Source organism: Moschus berezovskii, chromosome 4 (genome assembly GCF_049115385.1).
Source record: "Moschus berezovskii isolate FMDL1 chromosome 4, NW_MosBer_1.0, whole genome shotgun sequence".
Taxonomy (NCBI): Eukaryota; Metazoa; Chordata; class Mammalia; order Artiodactyla; family Moschidae; genus Moschus; species Moschus berezovskii.
The window spans coordinates 27,785,338-27,810,447 of record NC_142463.1 but is presented as its reverse complement, the minus strand read 5'-3'; the positions used below and the strand labels follow the sequence as shown (position 1 = coordinate 27,810,447).

Here is a 25,110-nt window from a genome sequence, read left to right as displayed (position 1 = left end):
AACAAGAAGAACAAATAAAACTGCACAAAATCATACCCTCAGCACAACTAGACAAAAGAAAACACAAAACTTCAAATTACCTATAAGCGGAAAAAAAAGATGAAGGGGAAAAGTAACCAAATATCTGCCAGTAACCTCCACAGTAACAGCTCACACTTCCACAGGAAACCTCCTAGGGAAGAAGGGCAGTCTGAAAATACTGCAGAGGAAAGGAGTGGGGAGTAGTGGTAGGCTTACAATTGCTCTGAAACTACCACCCAGAAGAGAAAGATTCCCCTTAAGAGTGAAACACGTGTAGAAAAATGCTGAAATGTTGCTGCAAAAAGTGAAAAAAATGTTGCAATAGATCAAATCATGACTATAGGGAAGGGTGACAAAAGTACAGGAGATCCATGGTGGTAATCTTTTGAAAGAATTAAAGGACATTTTCTCAACACTATTCAAAGAAAAAAATGAAGGAAGGAAGAAACAAAGACAAACGAAGGAAAAAGCAAAGTGGGGAGAGAGAGAGAAAGAAAGGAAGGAAAGAATGAAAGAGAAAAAATATATATATAATATACATATATACGAGAGATATATATTAAATATATATATGAGATCCTGAAGCCAGAATTGTACTTAATAGTATAATAACATCTCCTACAATGGACTGTTGTGAGAACTGAATGAGATAATATGGGTATGGAAATTTATTCATTTATTCATTAAAAAAACAGTTACTGAACATTTAAATATCCTAGAGACTGTAGAAAAAAAGAGGGGAAAAACCCTTTCTTCTGGCCAGATTACATGCCAACCACTGTTGCTAGAATGGATGGATTGAAGGTAAACAAAACAAACATAATTTCTACTTTCAAACAAGTTTATAAGAGAAATAAAGAACACAAAATTAAACAAGTAAAACCACACACAATAAATATATGAATATAAATAGTGCTAAATGAAAGCTGATCGCTGAAGAATTGATGTTTTTGAACTGTGGTGCTGGAGAAGACTCTTGAGAGTCCCTTGGACTTCAAGGCGATCCAACCAGTCCATTTTAGAGGAGATCAATCCTGGGTGTTCATTGGAAGGACTGATGCTAAAGCTGAAACTCCAATACTTTGGCCATCTCATGCGACAAGTTGACTCACTGGAAAAGAGTCTGATGCTGGGAGGGATTGGGAGTGGGAGGAGACGGGGACGACAGAGAATGAGATGGCTGGATGGCATCACAGATTCAATGGACATGAGTTTGAGTGAACTCCGGGAGTTGGTGATGGATAGGGAGGCCTGGCGTGCTGTGATTCATGGGGTCGCAGAGAATCGGACACGACTGAGCGACTGAACTGAACTGAACTGAAGTGCTATGAAGGAAAGCAACAGGAAGCTATCTATGAAAAAGAATAACACGAGGGATCCACTTTAATTTGAATGATAAAGAATAGGGCCTCTAAGATTAATTAATTACAGAATACCTGTTCTATGCCAGGCACTCTTCTAAGTAACAGTCAAAGAGCAGGGAATAAAACAAACAAAAATCAGTGGAGCCCTTACAAAGAGTTGACAAATGAAGAGAATCTAAAGGCAAAGGAGAAGAGGAAAGATACACCCATCTGAATGCATAGTTCCAAAGAACAGCAAGGAGAGATAAGAAAGCATTTCTCAGCGATCAATAAAAAGAAATAGAGGAAAATAATGGAATGGGAAAGACTAGAGATCTCTTGAAGAAAATTAGAGATACCATGGGAACATTTCATGCGAAGATGGGCATAATAAAGGACAGAAACGGTAAGGACCTAACAGAAGCAGAAGGTATTAAGAAGTGGCAGGAATACACAGAAAACTATACAAAAAAGATCTTCATGATCCAGATAACCACAATAGTGTGATAACTCACCTAGAGCCAGACATCCTGGAATGTGAAGTCAAGTGGGCCTTAGGAAGCATCACTATGAACAAAGCTAGTGGAGGTGATGGAATTCCAGTTGAGCTATTTCAAATCTTAAAAGATGATGCTGTGAAAGTGCGGCACTCAATATGCCAGCAAATTTGGAAAACTCAGTAGTGGCCACAGGACTGAAAAATGTCAGTTTTCATTCCAATCCCAATAAGGCAATGCCAAAGAATGTTCATACTGCACAACTGCACTCATCTCACATGCTAGCAAAGTAATGCACAAAGTAATGCACAAGAGAGGCTTCAATAGTATGTGAACCGAGAACTTTCAGATGTTAAGCTGGATTTAGAAAAGGCAGAAGAACCACAGATCAAACTGCCAACATCCACTGCATCGTTGAAAAAGCAACAGTGTTCCAGAAAAACATTTACTTCTGCTTTATTGACTACACAAAAGCCTTTGACTGTGTGGATCACAACAGACTGGAAAATTCTTCAAGAAATGGGAATACCAGACCACCTGACCTGCCTCCTGAGAAATCTATAAGCAGGTCAAGAAGCAACAGTTAGAACTGGACATGGAACAACAGACTGGTTCCAAACTGGGAAAGAAGTACGTCAAGGTTGTATACTGTCACCTTGCTTATTTAACTTATATGCAGAGTACATCATGCAAAATGCTGGGCTGGATGAAGCACAAGCAGTAATCAAGACTGCCGGGAGAAATATCAATAACCTCAGATATGCAGATGACACCACCCTTATGGCAGAAAGCAAAGAGGAACGAAAGAGCCTCTGGATGAAAGTGAAAGAGGAGAGTGAAAAAGCTGGCTTAAAACCCAACATTCAAAAAATGAAGATCATGACATCCAGTCCCATCACTTCATGGCAAATAGATGGGAAAACAATGGAAACAGTGAGAGACTTTATTTTCTTGGGCTCCAAAATCACTGCAAATGGTGACTGCAACCATGAAATTAAAAGACACTTGCTTCTTGGAAGAAAAATTATGACAAATCTAAACAGCATATTAAAAAGCAGAGACATTACTTTGCCGACAGGGGTCTATCTAGTCAAATCTATAGTTTTTCCAATAGTCATGTATGAACGTGAGAGCTGGACCATAAAGAAAGCTGAGAACTGAGTAATTGATGTTTTTGAACTATGTTGTTGGAGAAGAGTCCCTTGGACTGCAAGGAGATCAAACCAGTCAATCATAAAGGAAAACAGTCCTGAATATTCATTGGATGGACTGATGTTGAAGCTGAAACTCCAGTACTTTGGCCAGCTGATATGAAGAGCTGGCTCACTGGAAAAGACCCTGATGCTGGGGAAGATTGAAGGCAGGAGGAGAAAGGGACGACAGAGGATGAGATGGTTAGGTGTCATCACCGACTTGATGGACTTGAGTTTGAGCAAGCTCCGGGTATTGGTGATGGACAGGGAAGCCTGGCGTGCTGCAGTCCGTGGGGCTGCAAAGAGTCAAACAAGACGGAGCGACTGAACTGACTGAACTGTGGACTTCAATTCTTGTTGGAAGAGACCTTCAGGAAATAAGAAAATATACATAGCCATATTTTTATAAGTGCTATATAAAATGATAAAGCAGAAGATAGAGAATAAGCAATTCTGGGAATGAGGGTGATAAAAGAAAGCAGATGACATTTGAGCAAAGACCTGACGAAAGTAAGAAAGTTAGCACTGATATCTTAGGGTAGAGTGTTTCAGAAGTTGAAACAGCAAGGCTAAGGCCCTGCCTGAAGTAGCAATGTGCTTACTGTGTTTGAGGCTGGGGCATAGAGATGAAAGAAAAAAAATGGTAGGAGATAAAGTCAAATAGATAATGAGGGTGGAAGGTCAGATCATATAGAAGTTTGTAGGCCATAATAAGACCTGAAGGTTTCAATCTGAGTGTGGTAAGAACACAATAGAGTTTTGAGCAGAGGAATGAAATGATCTAGTTTATATTTGAAAAGCACTGATCTGGACAAAAGAAAAAATTTACTGTACAGGTGCACGTGCAGAAGAAGAAAAACCATTTAGGAGACTCCTATACTCCAGGTGAGAAATTATGATAGTCCGCACTACAGAAGTGGGGGAAATGTAGAGAAATATTTCTATTTCTCATATTTATAGATATTCTGAGAAATGAGTAAAAAGGTTTGCTGATATATTGAATATTGAGTACAAGAAAAATGAAAAATGTCTCTAAGATTTTTGGTCATAAGTCCTAGAAAGACAGAGTTACCATTTCCTGGATAGGAAAAACTTCAGGAGGAAACAATGGGGAAGGTGGAAGTTCAAGGAGACAATTAGTATTTCAGTTTCAGACCTATTAAATTTGAAAGATCTATTAGATATCAAGCAGAAATACTTCTGTAAAGTGTTGTAGATATAAGATTTTTTTTTAAGACCTAAACCATGAAAAGAGTTGACCTTGAAAGAATAAAGAGCACTGTAGCCAAAGAAAATATAAGACTGTGGTACAAGGAATAAGTTTGGCTTATTGAACACACTGAAAGGCCAGTGAGCTTACATATGGGAAGACTAGACAGCAGGAATTAAAACAAGAAATGGTTTTTAAACAGTCTCATTGTAACACAGTAATTTATAATATTAATACATATTTTAGTACCTGAATGCTATAGACTTAATTGTGTCCCTTCAGAATTCATTTCTTGATGTCCTAACAACCAATGTGATGGTATCTGGAGATGGGTATTTGCAGAGGCATAATAATTATGGTATATGAGGTCATGGTGGTGAGACTCTCCAGACAGGATTAGTGCCCTTATAAGAATCCTTAAAAAAAGAGCACAAAAAATTTTATCTCTCCCTCTGTCTCTGCACCCACACAAAAGAACAGGTCATGTGAATATACAGTGAGATGGAGGTCACCTATGACCCAAGAAAAGAGGCTTCAGTATAATATAAACCCTATCATACATCTTGATTTTATCCTTCCCAGCCTCTAGAACTGTGAGAAGTAAATTTCCTTGTTTGAGCTACCCGGTCTGTGGTATTTTCTATATCAGCCCAAGCAGACTAATACAGTGGAAATGGAGTTATACTGAACAAAAATGTAAAACATGTGAATGGCTTTGGAACCATTCTAATTCCAAAGTTTGGAATATTGCTAGTGAAAAAGACTGAAGTGCCTTGAAGAAACCAAAGAAACTCTGAGGATGCTGCAGATGAGAGTTTACAAAAGAAAAAAATCTTCCTGAAAACTGAGGAAAAGGAGACCCCTGTTACAACAGAAGCAGAAATTATAATAATACTATTACCAAAAGTTATGTAGAAACTAGATAATAAACAAAATATTGAAACTGCCACAATTGATTCTTGCTGCTTACAGTAAAATTCTATAATGCTATATTGCAGAAAGTACTATTAAACAAAAACAATCCAGGACTTCATAGTTTTGAAAATTCTCAGCCTCTCAAAGTGGTAAAAGATGCTAAAATTAACAAATAGTCTTTGAGCGAAGATCAAAGCCAGTGCACTGACAGAAAAACACGGTCTAAAAACAAAACCTAGGTTGTGACAAATCTTTTAAGACTCAGAAAAATCAAAGCTATGCTTCAGAATACTTTTTGTACAGAAAAAAAGCTCTCTAAAGAGAAAAGAGCTGTGCCTCACAATTCCTCTCAAAGGACTGCTAAGAAGTTTAAGAAGGTTGCCCCTCAGCCATCTCAGAAAGGACCCGAAGAGATTTTGCAGGTGTAATTTGTAGATGGGAGGACCAAACAAGTTTTTACGATAAAAAGGAAAGCCACAAAATTTTTAAGATAAAAATTATCTACAGAGAGGATTCTTAGGTGTTAGCATTCTATTCTTGACCTGGGAGGTAAATTAGGTTACAGATATGGGCTTTGGAAGAATTCACTAAGCTGGATATTTATGTTGCGTGCATTTCTCTGACTTGAGTTATACTACACAACAACAAATTTCATATTTTTTAAAAATGCTGGGGTCAGTCACCACCGTGATTCCTTGATTTGAGTCTGCACGTGAACATGTGAAATTTGAGACATCTGTTACATACACAAGCAGAGATGTGAAGATGAAAATTGGATATACAGGTATAGACTCCATCACTGACTATCCTAAGTTCGCCCCCCTCCAACAAATGCATTACCTTGTTTTATTTTCTTCACAGCTACTAATCGTTATTTGAAATTATCTTTATTTTGTTCATATGCTACTGTCTCCCCCTACTAGAAATTTAAGCAAATACCACACATCTCACCTGTTTATTTGTTGCTTGTGAATGATTTCATTGATATCCCTAATTCTTTTTCCCTTTATGATCTGACTTTGCAGTTTCCTACCTTTAAAAAAGTAGAGTATATTTCCCTCTCCAAGTTTTTCATATGACTTGCTTTGGTCAAGTCTCAAAATGCCTTGCATGTTGCAGATTACTCTCTTCTGCTTCTGCTGTGACTATGAAAAGGATATGCCAGAGGTAGCCCTCCGGTCCCAAGAAGAGGATGAGACACCCAGTCAAACAGGAGTAAAACGGAGCCTCCAACCAACCTACACTCATGTGATCAACCCAGACAAAAAGAGCTGAGCATGACTTAGATCCACTGCTGCTCCTGCTGCTAAGTCACTTCAGTCGTGTCCGATTCTGTGAGATCCCATAGACGGCAGCCCCCTAGGCTCCCTGGTCCCTGGGATTCTCCAGGCAAGAACACTGGAGTGGGTTGCCATTTCCTTCTCCAATACATGAAAGTGAAAAGTGAAAGTGAAGTCGCTCAGCCATGTCCGACTTTTAGTGACCCCATGGACTGTAGCCCACCAGGCGCCTCTGTCCATGGGATTCTCCAGGCAAGAATACTAGAATGGGTTGCCATTTCCTTCTCCATAGATCCACTGATTCCCAGTCAATCTACAAACTTGTAAACTTTGATAATAATCTTTATTTAATAATAACTGAATTTGGAAGTAGTTTGTTACACAGCAATAGTTAACTGATACGCAAAGTTCCAAAGAATAGCAAGGAGAGACAGAAAGCCTTTTTAAGTGAACAATAAAAAGAAATACAGGAAAACAAGAGAATGGGAAAGACTAGAGATCTCCTCAAGAAAACTGGAGATACCAAGGGACTATTTCATGTAAAGATGGGCTCAATAAAGGACAGAAATGATAAGGACCTAATAGAAGCAGAAGAGATTAAGAAGAGGTGACAAGATTATATATAGGAACTGCATAAAAAAAAGGTGTTAATGACCTGGATAACCACAGTGGTGTGGTCACTAACCTAGAGCCAGATATCATAGAGTACGAAGTCAAGTAGGCCTTAGGAAGCCAAACTATGAACAAAGCTAGTGGAGGGGATGGAATTCCGGCTGAGCTATTTCAAATCCTAAAGATGATGCTGCAAAAGTGCTGCATTCATTGATAGCAAATTTGGAAAACTCAGCAATGGACACACAACTGGATAAGATCAATTTCATTCCAGTCCTAAAAAAGGGCAATGCCGAAGAACATTCAAACTAAACCAAAATTACACTCATTCCACACACTAGCAAGGTAATGCTCAAAATCCCTCAAGCTAGGCTTCACCTATACATGAACTAAAAATTTCCAGACAGAGAAGTTGGATTTAGAAAAGGCAGAGGAACCAGAGATCAAATTGCCAACATCCACTGGATCATGAGAAAAGCAAGAGAATTCCAGAAAAACATCTACTTATGCTTCACTGACTATGCTAAAGCCTTTGACTGTATGGATCACAAAAAACTGGAAAATTCTTAAAGAGGTGGGAATACCAGAACACCTTACCCGTCTTCTCAAAAATCTGTATGCAGGTCAAGAAGCAACAGTTAAGAACTGGACATGGAACAAGAGATTGGTTCAAAACTGGGAAAGGAGTACATCAAGGCTCTCTACTGTCACCCTGCCTATTTAACTTATTTGCAGAGTACATCATGCAAAATGAGGGGCTGGATGAAGCACAAGCTGGAATCAAGATTGCCAGGAGAAATATCAAAAACCTCAGATATGCAGACGACACCACCTTAATGACAGAAAGTGAAGAGGAATTCAAGAGCCTTTTGATGAAGGTAAAAGAGAGTGAAACAGTTGGCTTAAAATTCAATGTTCCAAAAACAAAAATCATGGCATCCAGTCCCATCACTTCACGGCAAATAGATGGGGAAAAAGTAGAAGCAGTGACAGGTTTTATTTTCTTGGACTCCAAAATCACTGTGGATGGTGACTGCAACCATGAAATTAAAAGACAACTGCTCCTTGGAAGAAAAGCTATGAAGAACCTAGACAGTGTATTAAAAAGCAGAGGCACTGCTTTGCCAAAAAGGCCCACATATTCAAAGCTATAGTTTTTCCAGTAGTCAGGTACAGATGTGAAAGTGGGACCATAAAGAAGGCTGAGCTTTGAAGAATTGATGCTTTTCAACTGTGGTGCTGGAGAAGACTCTTGAGAATCCTTTAGACAGCAAGATCAAACCAGTCAATCCTAAAGGCAATCAAGCCTGAATATTCATTGAGAGGACTGATGCTGAAGCTGAAGCTCCAATACTTTGGCCACCTGATGCAAAGTGCCAATTCACAAGAAAAGACCCTAATGCTAGGAAAAACTGAGGGCAAAAGGAGAAGGAGGGAACAGAGGACAAGATGGTGGGATGGCATCATCGACTCAATGGACATGAGTTTGTGCAAACTCCAAGAGATAGTGAAGGACAGGCAAGCCTGATGTGCTGCAGTCCACGAAGTTGCAAAGTATCAGACACAACTGAGCGATCAAACAACAGTACTTCTATATTTCAGTGCCTAGAACAATGCCTGCAATACAGTAAGAGCTAAATATTTTAAATAAATTATTTAATTCAAAAGGAAACGGACAAGGAATAGCCAAAGAGGTAAGGAAAATCAGAAGAATGAGGTGTCACAAATGCCAAGAGAAGAATATGTTTTAAGAAAGAAGTGATCAAAAGGGACTAATGGTGCTGAGGTCTATTAAAACAGTATCAAGAAGTATTTATTTAATATGACAATGTGGTTTAGTGAGAAAGAGGGGAAGCCAGACTGGCATGAACGGAGTTTAAATGGCAGCAAATAGCTTCAAGGAAGAAAATTCCCATGGCCCCAAACCACCAGTCTCCTCTATGCCATCCTACATTCTTCCTTGAAGATTTCCTTCCTCTCTGATTACTTGCTCTTGGTTATCAAACCTATGGTACTTTTCCTGCAAAGAATAGGAATGTTGTACTTTCAAGCACAACTGTTTTCTTTCTCATCTCACAGAACACAGGGTCATATAATAAAAATTTAAAAAAAAAACTCTTTCTGCACTACACCATGCTTTAACTAACTGGCTAATGCAGCTCAATCACTGATCATCAGTCAGAAAGCTAGGATGCTCACCTACAAAATAAAAATCAACTATGCAATTTAACTCTCCCAAAACACTATGTGACTTCCCTGGTAGTTCAGCGGTTTAAAACTCGCCTACCAATGCAGAGGACATGGGCTCAATCCCTGGTTTGGGAAGAGTCCATATGGCATGGGGCAGGTAAACCCATGTGCCATAACCACTGAAGACTCACATGCCCAGAACCTATGCTTCACAAAACAAGAGAAGCCGCCTCAGTAAGAACCCTGTGCACTGAACTAGAGAGTAGCTCCTGCTTACCAAAACAAGAAAAAGCCCAGGCAGCAAAGAAGACACAGTGTAGCCAAAAATAAATTAATTTAATTTAAAATAAAACACTGTGGACTGACAAATGATGATGGACTCCTGATGGATTCAAGTACTGAGAATACTGTACTCAGAACTGATAAGCCTCAATTTATAGTCCACGGTTGAATATTTATGTTATTTTTCCTATTTCAGTGTCTTGTTTTGGAACATCCAAGGTATTTCCAATATGATGTCATTTGTATAAATACTTTATCACTAAATTCAACAAAGACTATTTCAACTTAACTGAAAAGCCATTTCATATTTTATACAAACTGGCATCCTCCACAGTTCCTTAATAAATACGTGTATATAACTAAAAATAAGCCTTAAAGTTTTATAACATACCATATTTTTCCATATGCTCTTTTCCAGCATGCCCAAACATCTGAGCAGCAACTGGGTCGGAAGATAATCCACACTTATTGCTCATGATTTCAACATGTTTATCAACTGGATGAGGGCTATTTTTATTCTAAAAGAGGAGAAAATAAAATTTTAATAAGTACTCGACATGATATGTATCGCTTTCAACTATTACACTGTTTAAGATATTTGTTAATTAGAAGTGTGGGGTAAGCCAAAAATTGACAGTATGACTACAATCAGTCATTCAATTAAAAATAAATAATTTTTAAGTAAAAAAAATAGAAACATGTATAAAGAATCCCATTATGTGCAAATAACTGCTCAATATTCTGGGGATAAAACAATAAACAAAACAGATAAATTCCCTGCTCATCTAGCATTCATATTTGAAGGAAGACGGAACAGAAAGTAATGAGGATGAAAATGATTAAAATGTAAATAATAATGCTATAACAAACTCAAATAAAGGGATAAAGACTGAAGGTGGGAAGTGGTATGTTATAGAAAACAGTCTAAGAGATAACCATTGATAAAGTAACATTTCAGCAGGGATGTGAAGGAGTATGAGTAAGTCATTTGATTAAGTTGGGGAGAGGAGCATTCTAGGCAGAAAGAACAGCAAGAACAAAGTCCCTAAGACAGGAGCAGGTTTGGGTATTTGAGAAAAAGTGAATTACGATTAGGATAAAGTGATGCGCAGAGTGCAATCACATCTGTTTCCATGGCTCTAGAATAGAGAAACACAGTTCCCACTGCAAATATTTTACAAAGGGGAGGCTTTGTAAAAGCCTACTAGAGTTTACCTACTAGACTATGAACACCCAGAAGATATGAATTCTTCATATACTTCTGTATAGGTATCCAGTGCCTAGCATTTGCCCTGCTATATAGTTAACATTCTATAAATAACTGTTGAATGAAATTAATGAACTTTTTTTGAGGTCCACAAAGAGGTTCTAAAGCAAATGCTATGAAAATATTAAGGAGACATATGAAAAGACATCTTTTCATATGTCTACTTACTAATTATTAATAATTACTCATTATTAGTAATAATTAGTAATAACACCATTAATTATTAGAGAAATGCAGATCAAAACTACAATGAGGTACCACCTCACACTGGTCAGAATGGCCATCATTAAAAAATCTACAAATAACAAATTCTGAAGAGGCTGTAAAGAAAAGGGTACCCTCATACCTATCCCCTGTTGGTGAAGATGTTAGTTGGTACAGCCACTATGAAAAACATTATGGAGGCATCTCAGAAAACTAAAAACAGAACTACCATCAGTTCGGTTCAGTTCAGTCACTCAGTCGTGTCTGACTCTTTGCGACCCCATGAATCGCAGCACGCCAGGCCTCCCTATCCATCACCAACTCCCGAAGTCTACCCAAACTTATATCCATCAAGCCAGTGATGCCATCCAGCCATCTCATCCTCTGTCGTCCCCTTCTCCTCCTGCCCCCAATCCCTCCCAGCATCAGGGTCTTTTCCAATGAGTCAACTCTTCGCATCAGGTGGCCAAAGTATTGGAGTTTCAGCTTTAGCATCAGTCCTTCCAATGAACACTCAGGACTGATTTCCTTTAGGATGGACTGGTTGGATCTCCTTGCGGTACAAGGGACTCTCAAGAGTCTTCTCCAACACCACAGTTCAAAAGCATCAATTCTTTGGCAATCAGCTTTCTTCACAGTCCAACTCTCACATCCATACATGACCACTGGAAAAACCATAGCCTTGACTAGATGGACCTTGGTTGGCAAAGTAATATCCCTGCTTTTTAATATGCTATCTAGGTTGGTCATAACTTTCCTTCCAAGGAGTAAGCGTCTTTTAATTTCATGGCTGCAATCAGCATCTGCAGTGATTTTGGAGCCCCCAAAAATAAAGTCTGACACTGTTTCCACTGTTTTTCCATCTATTTCCTGTGAAGTGATGGGACCAGATGCCATGATCTTTGTTTTCTGAATGTTGAGCTTCAAGCCAACCTTTTCACTCTCCTCTTTCACTTTCATCAAGAGGCTTTTTAGTTCCTCTTCACTTTCTGCCATAAAGGTGGTGTTATCTGCATATCTGAGGTTATTGATATTTCTCCCGGCAATCTTGATTCCAGCTTGTGCTTCTTCCAGCCCAGCGTTCCTGATGATGTACTCTGCATGTAAGTTAAATAAGCAGGGTGACAATATACAGCCTTGATGTACTCCTTTTCCTATTTGGAACCAGTCTGTTGTTCCATGTCCACTTCTAACTGTTGCTTCCTGACCTGCATATAGGTTTCTCAAGAGGCAGGTCAGGTGGTCTGGTATTCCCATCTCTTTCAGAATTTTCCACAGTTTACTGTGATTCACATAGTCAAAGGCTTTGGCATAGTCAATAAAGCAGAAATAGATGTTTTTTCTGGAACCCTCTTGCTTTTTCGATGATATAATTCAGCAATTCCACTACTGGGAATATACCCAGACAAAACTATAATTCAAACAGATACATGCACTACTATATTCATAGCAGCATTGTTCAAAATAGAGAAAACATAGAAACAACCTTATGTCCATCAAAAGATGAGTGAATAAAGAAGATGTGGTACATATGTACCATGGAACACTACTCAGACACAAAATTTGTGAAATAATGCTATTTGCAGCAGCAACATGGATGTAACTACAGGTTATCACACCAACTGAGGTAAATCAGAAAGAAAAGTAAAATACTATGATTGCACTTATATGTGGAATCAAAAATATGGTGCAATGAACCTATCTACAAAACAGAAACAGATTCAAAGAACTAGAGAAGAGACTTGTGGTTCCCAAAGGGGAGGTGGGAGGGAGAGGGATGGACTGGGAGTTTGGGGTTGGCAGACGTTACATTTATAACAAGATCCTAATGTTTGGCAGAGAGAACTATATTCAATATCTTGTGATCAATCGTAATGGAAGAGAACATAAAATAGAGTGTATATATGTGCATAATTGAGTCACTTTGCTGTACAGCAGCGACTGGCAAAACTTTATAATCAACTATGTGTGTGTGTTAGTTGCTCAGTCATGTCCAACTCTTTGTGACCCCATGGACTATAGCCAACCAGGCTCCTCTGTCCATGGAATTCTCCAGGCAAGAATACTGGACTGGGTTGCCATGCCCGTCTCCAGGGGATCTTCCCAATTCTCCAATTTAAAAAAACTCAAAAAAAGATTAAGAGGGATTTCTCTGGTGGTCTAGTGGCTAAGACTCCACACTCCCAATGCAGGGGGGCCAACTTTCATCCTGTCAACTACAAACTGGCACTTGCCAAAAGCATTTGCCAGCAACTGAACGACAATAACAAAGGCATTTGCCATCTGTCTCTGTGGAGATTGAACCTGTGCTGCTGCAGCTGTTGACCTTTAACACTTCCCCTAGAGGGAGTTCAGGGTAGAGTGAGGCACTCTGTGCTCCAGAGAACCAGGTAGAACAGATGTTTAGATAGCTAGATCTTTTCAGATGATCCCAATCTTTATATCTTTTCATATCTAGAAAAGCACTAAATCCCTTCAGGGTGACATCAGGTCCTTCTGACCAGCAGAAAACCTTTTGTAAAGTAAGCGCTTGACTGCACTGAATTCCCACTTTACCGAAATCATATATTGACCATGTCCGACTGCCTCTTTGGAGCAGTCTCTCAGAGCTATCTGAGGTACCCACTCCTGGGCTGCAGTCCTGATTTTGCCCCAAATAAAACTTAACTCAAAACTCTCATACTGTGCATCTTTTTAGCCAACAACCCCTAGTCAGGGAACTAAACCACACATGTCTTAATGAAAAGAGCCCACACACCATAATGAAGATCAAAGATCCTGTGCGCAGGGTCTAAGACCCGGTGCAGCCAAACAAATGAATAAATATAAAAAATAAGATTAAGAAAGAATAGGCTTACACAAGGAAAATTAGTTAGTTAGATATGATAAGCAACTTGCCAATCCAAAGGATAAAGATAAAATGAGTTGATAAATGGGTCCCATGGAATCTGTGAACACAGAAATCTTTAAAATAAGTATATAAAATTATGTTTGGATTTCCATCAGTGGAAAGTTTTTCTGTCAAAAGAAATCTAAAAAAATTTTTTTAATACAGAAAATGTTCATATCTATGTTGAAAGGAATGTTAATGAAAACAATTATATATACTTCTGCTTCTAGCCATGATGGACTACAGAAACCAGGTTTATCCTTCTATCTTAAACATTTAAAAACCTGAGCAAAATACACAAAGTGACTGTTTTCAACAATGGACAACATAAAGCTTAGTACAGGGATCTCTGAAAGAACTCACAGAGTAGAGTAACGGAGGGAAGAGGGGGAGACTTCTCTGAAAATCTGAAGAGAGCTCCCCTGGAGTCTTTAGTGAGTCTAACCAACACGTGAATCTGAGGAAACTAGTAAGACCAGGGAAAGAGCCACTGAAAAGGAGCAGGCACAACAATTCCCAATGTTCCCATAGGGCCAGGAATAGCTTTCTTCTCAAAACCACAATGGAAAGATCTCCTAACACAAAGAGCATCACTGGAATCCTGAAGTTACTGCTTGAACAGCAGCATCAGTTCAGCCTTGGAATAAAAAGGACTGTTCTGGATTCTGCCTAACAAAACATAAAAGCAAATCTCAAAGGGATCAAACCACTTCTAAAAAACAACTATCCCAGAACAAATTCCTAAATAGTTAATGGAATATAAAAACTCTGTTAACACCCAACAAAGTGAAATTCATAATGTCTAACATTCAATCACAAGTTATGAGGCATGCAATGAAATGCAGAGTACACCTTGTAAAGAGGGGATTAATCAACCAACAGAAATGATACAGATGACAGAATCCTTTTAATGTTAAACAATTACTATAAATAAACTCCACTAAATCAATTACGGCAGAAAGTGAAGAGGAACTCAAAAGCCTCTTGATGAAAGTGAAAGAGGAGAGTGAAAAGGTTGGCTTGAAGCTCAACATTCAGAAAACAAAGACCATGGCATCTGGTCCCATCACTTCATGGGAAATAGATGGAAAAACAGTGGAAACAGTGTCAGACTTTATTTTTTGGGGCTCCAAAATCACTGCAGATGCTGATTGCAGCCAGGAAATTAAAAGACGCTTACTTCCCTGGAAGGAAAGTTATGACCAACCTTGATAATATATTAAAAAGCAGAGACATTACTTTGCCAACAAAGGTCTGTCTAGTCAAGGCTATGGTTTTTCCCATGGTCATGTATGGATGTGAGAGTTGGACTGTGAAGAAAGCTGATCGCCGAAGAATTGATGCTTTTGAACTGTGGTCCTGGAGAAGACTCTTGAGAGTCCCTTGTACCGCAAGGAGATCCAACCAGTCCATTCTAAAGGAGATTGATCCTGGGTGTTCACTGGAAGGACTGATGCTAAAGCTGAAACTGCAATACTTTGGCCACCTCATGCGACGAGTTGACTCACTGGAAAAGACTCTGATGCTGGGAAAGGTTGGGGGTGGGAGGAGAAGGGGATGACCGAGAATGAGATGGCTGGATGGCATCACCGACTCTGTGGACATGAGTTTGAGTGAACTCCGGGAGTTGGTGATGGACAGGGAGGCCTGGCGTGCTGTGATTCATGGGGTCGCGGAGAGTCAGACACGACTGAGCGACTGAACTGAACTGAACTGAACTGAAAACAATTACTGTCAGGGAAAGCACACTGACTGAAACCACCCACTCTGGCCAGGCACCACAGTAATCATTTGTGTGAGTTATTTTATGACAGGAGGTCCTAGTAAGGAACACAGGACTAATAAGCCACCACTAACCGGGAGACTTCGGGAAAAGTCAAAAGGTGTCTGACCACCTCCCAGAATCCTTTTCACTGGCATTCATCTTGGCTGAGCAATGTGTGTGCCACCAGGAAAGACTGAGTCTTTGGCCAATCAAAAGACTGGCCAAAGACAACCCGGAAACTAATCCCATCACCATAAAACTTGAGACTGCGAGTCACATGGCACAGCAATTCTCCTGGGTTCTTTTACCCTACTGCTCTCTACCTGGGCACCCCTTCCCAATAAAGTCATATTGCTTCGTCAACAGGTGTGTCTCCTCAGATAATTCATTTCCAAGTGTTAAACAAGAGCCCACTCTTGGGTCCTGGAAGAGGTCCCTCTTCCTGCAATATTACTATAAACATACTCCATTTGTTCATGAAGGTAGAAGAAAGCATGAACATGACAAAGAAAAATATGGAAGATACAAAAAAGAGTAGAAATTTTTTTAGAGGTAAAATATACATTGTCTGAAAAGTAAACTCAGTGAAATTAACAGATTAAACAATGCAGCACAGATTAGCAAACCTGAGCAAGTAACAAATTAAAACATGAGCAGGAAAAAAAACTTGAAAAAAATGAACAAGATCAGTGAATGGTGGAACAACAATCAAGAAGTTTAGAGATACTATAATTGGAGTCAGGAAAAGAGAAGATGGAGAGAGACAAAAGTAAAAAAAACATTTTAAGACATAATGGATGAAAAATTTTCAAATCTGATGAAAACTATAACTCATATAGCCAAGAGCCTCAACAAACCCCAATAACACAAAACACGATAAAACTACACCAAGGCACATCATAATAAAAACTGTTCGAAACCAGTGAGAAAGAAAAATACCAAAAGCAACCAAAGTAAAATATACATTAAGTACAGGGGAACAAAAAATAAGAATGATAACAAACTTTAAATTGAAAACAATGAAAGGCAAAAAGACAGTGAACCCAGAAAAAGTAAAGCTGACCGAGAATTCTGTACTCAGCAAATATATCTTTCAAAAAAAAAAGGTAAATAAAGACAGAGTAGAACATACAGACATTGAGAGAATATATCACCAGCAAATCAGTACTATATGAAATGGTAAAGCAGATTCTTCAGGCAGAAGGATAATAATCCTAAAGGAAATTCTAGATCAATAATAAAGGAATAAGGAGCACTGAAAATGATAAACGTGGAAAAAACATAAGCATTCTTTTTTTACTTTAAGAATTCTTTCAAAAAACAATTGATGAGGGACTTTCCTGATGGTCCAATGGTTGAGAATTTGCCTGCCCATGCAGGGAACAGGGGTTCGATCCCTGGGCTGGGAGAATTCCACGTGCCGTGGGGTAACTGGGCCCATGCACCGCAACTACTGAACCTAGGCTCTAGAGTCCATGCTCTGCAACAAGAGAAGTCACTGCAATGAGAAGCCCACATACTAGAAAGTAGCCCCCACTCTCTGCAATTACAGAAAGCCCACGTGCAGCAGCGAAGACCCAGTACAGCTATAAATAAAATATTTTTAATTAAAATTAAAAACAATTGACTATTTAAGACAAAATCAATAACTGATGTGGGGCTTATAACATGTATAGTAAAATGTGCTTCTAGGAAGAGGCAACCAAAAAAATACCTTGTAAGGTTCATGTAACATACTACAGTGAAGAGTCGTAACATTACCTAAAGGGGGTTTGTGAATAAGTTAAAGATGAATGTAAACCCTAAAGAAACCACTAAAAGCAAAGCTCCAGAGGTATAGTTAATATGATCATAAAACAGACAAAATAAAATTATAAAGAATTCTCAACGAACAGAAAAGAAGACAAAGAGGAAAAAAGGAATAAAGAAGATACTGAACAAGAGAAAACAAGTAGAAAGATGGTAGATTTAAATCAGTGGTTTCCTAATAAATATTTAATAGGCTCATGTTGGATGAAGGAGGTCTTACTGATAGCATTTGTCAACTTGGGGACTGTAAATAATCCCACAGTGACCAATTTGAATATGCTAGCATGATGTCACTGAAAGCAAAGATAGAAAAAAAAAAGGCATGCATAATCAGATCTTGCAAGCTGGTACAAGCCAGTAGGCATCAGTTTCAGCTAAGCACATCTAGACCAAAGCTAAGCACATCTACACCTGGTCTCCGTTGTATCACTAATGCTAACTTGGTCCTATGGCACTGGGTCTTTACTTCACTCTGGGCTTCGTGGTTTCACTTTACCAGTACAACATCTTCTGGGCCACCTCTAACTAAAACACGGTCTAAATTATTTCTGTCCTACAGAAATACTAGCTTGAGACAGAATTGTTTGAGAAAGTAAAGATATTATGTACAAGAATGTTCACTGGAGCTCTGTAATAGCAAAATAAAAAACAAAACACATATAAAATTAAAAGTAAACCATCTAACCAGAAAAGAAGGGATCAACTGAAAACCTTATAGCCATGAAAAGGGACACTAGGCAGCTGTTAAAAATAAGGAAGTTTATCATTCATTTGATGTCTGATAGAAAACAACAAAATTCTGTGAAGCAATTATTCTTCAATTAAAAAATATAATAATTTCTTTAAAAAAAAGGTAGTTTATCAATATGTTCGAACCAGGAAAGCTGTCCATTTGTAACACGAAAAAGCAATATGTATAAAATTTTTCATCTTCTTCACGTACATGTCAAATTTCTTTAACATTGTTAATACGTATGTGTGTGTAGTATAGTATATGAATATATTTAGATATATATGTATAAATGTGGAAAAAAGAAAGGACATATAAATACACTGAAGAACAGGATTAAACAAGCAGAAAACGACTTTTAACATATATACTTTTTAAAATTACTGGACTGTGGATGAATTTTACTATTTTCTAGTTTTAATAAAAGTTATCAAGGTACCTACCATTAACTATGAAAGAAAAATATCTATTTATCATGTGACATAAATATTAAGTACCTCTGTTAGCCAATCATCTAACCATCTTATTTTGCATCTTTTCCTGTTGCTACCCTGCAATCCAGTTTTTCAAACTGTCCCCTGAACATACTATATTCATTCCAACATTCATGACTTGGCTTATGATGTTTTATCCGATAACCAGAAACAATTTGTCTTCTTTGATCTTTAATTGTGTGTGTATGTGCCTCGTCGTGTCCGATATTTTGCAACCCCATGGACTTTAGCCTGCAGGCTCCTCTGTCCATGGAATTCTGCAGGTAAAAACACTTCAGTGGGTTGCCATTTCCTCCTCCAGGGGGATCATTAATTACCTTTATTATTATTATTATTTATTATATAGCAATTTTAGGGAATTCCCTCTCAGTCCAGTGATTAGGACTCCATGTTTTCACTGCCAAGGGCCTGGGTTCAATCCCTAGTTGGGGAACTAACATCCCAAAACCTACACCACACCACCAAAAACAAAAAAAAATTTGTTACTATACCTTAATTATATTTAAGACCCACTAAATCATTTTCTTAAAATGCTCTCTAAGGGAAAATGGGAAATAGCTTCTGTTGATTAGAAGGCCTGTGATGTTCCAGCCACTCTTTTGATTCTAAGAGATAATATTACATGGATTTAAATTAATATGGGGTAGAGGTCCTTTGGAGGAGGTGATGGCACCCCACTCCAGTATTCTTGCCTGGAAAATCCCATGGACGGAGGAGCCTGGTGGGCTGCAGTCCATGGGGTCGCGAAGAGTCGGCAACAACTGAGCGACTTCACTTTCCCTTTTCACTTTCATGCACTGGAGAAAGAAATGGCAACCCACTCCACTGTTCTTGCCTGGAGAATCCCAGGGACGGCGGAGCCTCGTGGGCTGCCGTCTATGGGGTCGCACAGAGTCGGACACGACTGAAGCAACTTAGCAGCAGCAGCAGCAGCAGAGGTCCTTTATTGTTCAAACACAGAAAATTGAATGAGATTGATCTCATGCATTAGGTAACAATATAATCCCAAGTGAAAGGCTAAAAGTCTTCAACTCATTTTCTAACAATGATTCTATTTTTATATTGTAGCACCTTCTACAGGAAAATCTGAATTTACCAGAGAGATCAATTCCTAGATACTCATATTTTAAAGAATCATCAGGTATATAATTAAAGAAACAACTCCCCTCTTGGGGAAAACATATATATACATATAAGAAATTATACACTTAACACTGGAGAAACAAAACTAAAAAGTAGAAACCGTTACCAAATGATTATTACTAAAATTAAGATTACTTTTAAGATGAAGAGACTATGGTTTAACTAAAATGGTGGTGGGTGGGTCTCGTGAAGTCATATCCGACCCTTTGTGACCTCAAGGATTGTAGACCACCAGGCTCTGTCTGTGTAATTCCCAGGGAAGAATACTGAAGTGGATTGCCATTTCCTTCTCCAGGGGATCTTCCTGTACCAGGGACTGAACTCGCATCTCCTACATTAGCAGGCGGGTTCTTTACCACTGAGCCACCAAGGAAACTCTTAACTAAAATATAACTCTTTAAAATGATGTCAATAACCAAACTCATAGACCCTTAGTCTTAAATTGTCAAAAAATTCATTTACAAGTTGCTTCAAATTGCTTAAAACACTCATTTAATAATTTTCTAATTACTTTTTCACAAATAGAAGGTAAATGAAACTATAGCCTATTATACAGAGAGAGGTAAGCCAGAAAGAAAAACACCAATACAGTATACTAACGCATATATATGGAATTTAGAAAGATGCAAATGATAACCCTGTATACGAGACAGCAAAAGAGAGACAGATGTATAGAACAGTCTTTGGGATTCTGTGGGAGAGGGTGAGGGTGGGATGATTTGGGAGAATGGCACTGAAACATGTATGCTGTCATATGTGAAACGGATTGCCAGTTCAGGGTCGATGCATGTTACAGGATGCTCGGGGCTGGTGTGCGGGGATGACCCAGACGGAGGATAAAGGTAGGAGGGAGGTGGGAGGGGAGTTCAGGAAGGGGAACTCATGTACACCAGGGGCAGATTCATGTCAATGTATGGCAAAACCAACCAATATAATATTATAAAATAATTAGCCTCCAATAAAAAAAATAAATAAAGAAGGTAAAATTATTTTAAAGTTAATGAGTCCAAACTCAATATCCATAGATACACAAAATGAATGTCTATAACCTGTGTTGTACTAATAGTCTCCACACAAAGAAGATACTAAAAGAGAATTCCCTGGCAGTCCAGTGGTTAGGAATCTGTCTTTTACTGCTGATGACCCAAGTTCAATCTTTGGTTGGAGAACTAAGATACTACAAGCCATGCAGTGTGGCCCAAAAACAAAGATATTAAACCCCACTATTCTCTTTGCTTTCGTATTGCTTATTTTTCCTTTTGTTCTGCAGTTCACTGTGACATGTTTATGTATGAGTTTCTTTTTATTTATTCTACTTTGGAGTCACTGGCATTTCAATCTATAGATTAATGTTCTTTGCCAGTCCAAGTTATATGCTAACCATTATCTCTTCAAATAATACATATACTCTACAAAATAACCAGAAAACTATTAACAAAATGGCAGTAAGTCTATACTTAACAATAATACCTTAAATGTAAACGGACTAAATTCTCCAATCAAAAGACACACAGTTAATAACAGATTTTTAAAAAACACCTAACTATATGCAGCCTGTAAGAGAATCACTTCAGATGTAAGGATACACACTGACTAAAAGTGAAGAGATGGAAAATGATATTCCATGCAACTGCAAACCAAAACCAAGCTACGGTAGATATAAACTGATGAATTCTGAACAACATGAGTGTTGGGGCACTGACCCTCCATGCAGTTGAAAAGCTGCATATAATTTATAGTCTGCATATAATATATAATTTATATGTGCAATTCCTCCATATCCATGGCTCTTCCATATCTTCGGTCCCTCATCAATAAGTTCAACTGTAGCACTGTAGTATTTCCTAATTATTATTAGGAAATATTATTATTATTATTTTTCTGGAAAATAATCCACATAAAAGTGGACCCATGCAGTTTAAACTTGTATTGTTCAAGGCTTGACTGTACTTACACCAGACAAAATAGATTTTATGAAAAGACATTACTAAGAGACAAAGAAGGTCTTTATACAGTGATAAATGAGTCAGCCCAACAAGAGGGTATAACATTTGTAAATATTTGTGCACCCAACATAAATACATAAAGCAAATATTAACAGATCTAAAGAGGGAAATAGATAGCAACACAATAATAGTTGGAGATTTTAGTACTCCACTTTCATCAATGAACCGATCATTTAGACAGAAAATCAATAAGGAAACACCAGCCTTAAACAAGATACTACACCAGATAGACTTAACAGAGACTTGCAGAACATTCTGCTCAAAATCAACAGAATACACATTCTTCTCAAGCACACACAAAATGTTCTCCAGGATAGATCATACGTTAGGCCACAAACAAGTCTTAATAAATTTAAGGCTGAAATCATAGAAAGCATCTTTTCCAACCACTGTGGTTTAAAAGTAGAAAACAATTACAAGAAGAAAACTATAAAATTCAAATATGTGGATATTAAACAACATGCTACTGTACAACCAATAAGTCAAAGAAGAAATCATAAAGTACCTTGAGACAAACAAAAATGGAAATACAACACATCAAAATTTGTGGGATGCAGTAAAAGAAGTTCTAAGAGGGATATTCATAACAATGCTTACATTAAGAATAAGAAAGATCTCAAATAAACAACTTAACTTTTCACTCAAGGAACTAGAAAAAAAGAAAACCGAAGCCTAAAATCATTAGAAGGAAGAAAATAACAAAGATTAGAGAGGAAATAAATGAAATAGAGCCTAAAAAGAAAATTTAAAAGATTAATGAAACTAACAGTTAATTTTCTGAAAAGACAGACAAAATGCCTATGCCCTATTTTCTCTCTCAACACTTCTCCCCATTAATTCCTATTACCCATTTATAACTTATCACACTCTTCTCCATATATCATAACTTCCTGCTTATTTTCAATCTTTTTTCTTTCTATAGTGTACTCTAAATAATTACTTATAGTCCCATTTCACTAGAAATTCTTTTTCAATCATATATAATTGGCTATCAAACCTATCTTTTGAATTTTCAATTTTAAATATTTCATTTTATTCCATAAATCCTATATGGTATTTTTCCAAAGCCTACAATATCCTTTTTTGCAGTTTCTTATACCCCTGAGGTATTTTCAAGCTTGTCTTTTTTTTAAACATAGTTCAGTTCAGTTCAGTCGCTCAGTCGTGTCTGACTCTTTGCGACCCCATGAATCACAGCACGCCAGGCCTCCCTGTCCATCACCAACTCCTGGAGTTCACTCAAACTCATGTCCATCGAGTCAGTGATGCCATCCAGCCTTAAGTATGCCTAAATCTGTATCCAATGTATCTAGCTTTAGAGGTCTGCAGAGATCACTTTTTACTGTTCCTTTTTTCTCCTGGTCCTAAAATATGGTACTTTGTCTCTTTAACACTTGGTTATCTTTAATTGCAGGTCCGTGAAACCTTACTTGAAGAGTTCTCAAAGCCTAAAAGGAAGATGCTTTCCTCCAAAAGAAAATTTGCAGTTGCTTCTGTTAAGTGCAACTTAATAGTAGAAAGTAATTGGTACCAATCTGAAACCAATTTAGACTCAATTCATGTGGTATGCTGTACTTAGTTGCTCAGCTGTGTCCAACTCCATGTGACCACATGACTGCAACCCCACCAAGCTCCTCTGTCCATGGGGATTCTCAAGGCAAGAATACTAGAGTGGATTGTCATGCCCTCCTCCAGGGGATCTTCCCAACACAGGGATTGAACCCAGGTCTCCCACATTGCAGGCTGATTCTTTACAGACTGAGCCTAAGTCCAGACTCAATTCATAGCCTGATGTTTCTTTCACCTCCCAGGTAAATGAGCATTTTGGCAGCAGTCCCACATGAAAATAGCCTTTGGTTTCTTAATTCTCAGTGAAAGGTTTTCTGGTTATTTTGTCCTTTTCTTCTCCCTTGCTCTGCTCAGTGCTAAGGCAATTCTCCCTGTAATCTCCTGAAGGAGGGGAAAAGAGGATGTATGTGTGGGGGGCAATTTTACTTTGTGTTCACCCTTACCGAAAAGGTTTATCCCTACAGAGTCCACCCAGTTAAATGTGGAGAGTTTCAATTTCTGATCTTCGGAGCACCTGAGCTTCAATTACTTTCCCCTTCATCCTAGGGAGCCATCAAAATGGAAGCTCAAGGCTTCCTGATCAAAGGCCTCTGAGGCAAAAACAACTTCTAATGCTGATCTTAATGTTCTGGCAGTCACCTGCAGTTCCTCTCCTGTTAGTTTTTCAGTGTCTTCAGGGTATCTTATTTCTATTCCATTCAAAGATTTCAGTTGTGATCATTAGGAGAAATGATTTAAAAACTTGACTTGCCATTATGGAAAACAGAAGTCTCAAACTTTATTGACACTCTTCAGTTTCTTGAAAGGAATTAATTTTTCAATGAATGAATAAAATGTGAATGTTTCAAATTAAATAAACAGGTCAATCTCAGATTCAATCATCTAACCTATCTGAACATAAGTTTCACAAAATAAAGGTGCTGAGCAAAATATCTCTAAGATTCTTTACTGTCTAAATTACCAGGATCTAGCCAGCAAAAACAAGACCAGGAGCTGACTGTGGCACAGATCATGACCTCCTTATTGCCAAATTCAGACTGAAATTGAAGAAAGTATGAAAAAACACTAGATCATTCAGGTATGACCTAAATCAAATCCCTTATGATTATGCAGTGGAAGTGAGGAACAGATTTAAGGGACTAGATCTGATAGACAGAGTGCCTGATGAACTATGGACGGAGGTTCGTGACATTGTACAGGAGACAGGGATCAAGAACATCCCCATGGAAAAGAGATGCAAAAAAAAAAATGGCTGTCGGGGGAGGCCTTACATATAGCTGTGAAAAGAAGAGAAGCGAAAAGCAAAGGAGAAAAGGAAAGATATAAGCATCTGAATGCAGAGTTCCAAAGAATAGCAAGGAGACATAAGAAAGCCTTCCTCAGGGATCAATGCAAAGAAATAGAGGAAAACAATAGAATGGGAAAGACTAGAGATCTCTTCAAGAAAATTAGACATACCAAGGAAACATTTCATGCAAAGATGGGCTTAATAAAGGACGGAAGTGGTATGGACCTGACAGAAGCAGAAGATATTAAGAAAAGGTGGCAAGAATACACAGAAGAACTGTACAAAAAAGATCTTCATGACCCAGATAATCACGATGGTGTGATCACTCACCTAGAGCCAGACATCCTGGAATGTGAAGTCAAGTGGGCCTTAGGAAGCATCACTATGAACAAAGCTAGTGGA

General features: G+C 38.2%; 1 protein-coding gene across 2 annotated transcripts in view; it reads right to left on the bottom strand.

The window, feature by feature from the left end:
* Nucleotides 1–25,110, bottom strand: part of SCP2 (sterol carrier protein 2) — a 106,032-nt gene that overhangs the window by 64,904 nt on the left and 16,018 nt on the right. For both annotated transcript variants that reach the window (XM_055401648.2, XM_055401647.2), the window contains exon 6: nt 9,935–10,061. In XM_055401648.2, coding sequence (XP_055257623.2) covers nt 9,935–10,061 — 127 coding nt within the window. The remainder of the gene's footprint in view (nt 1–9,934; nt 10,062–25,110) is intronic.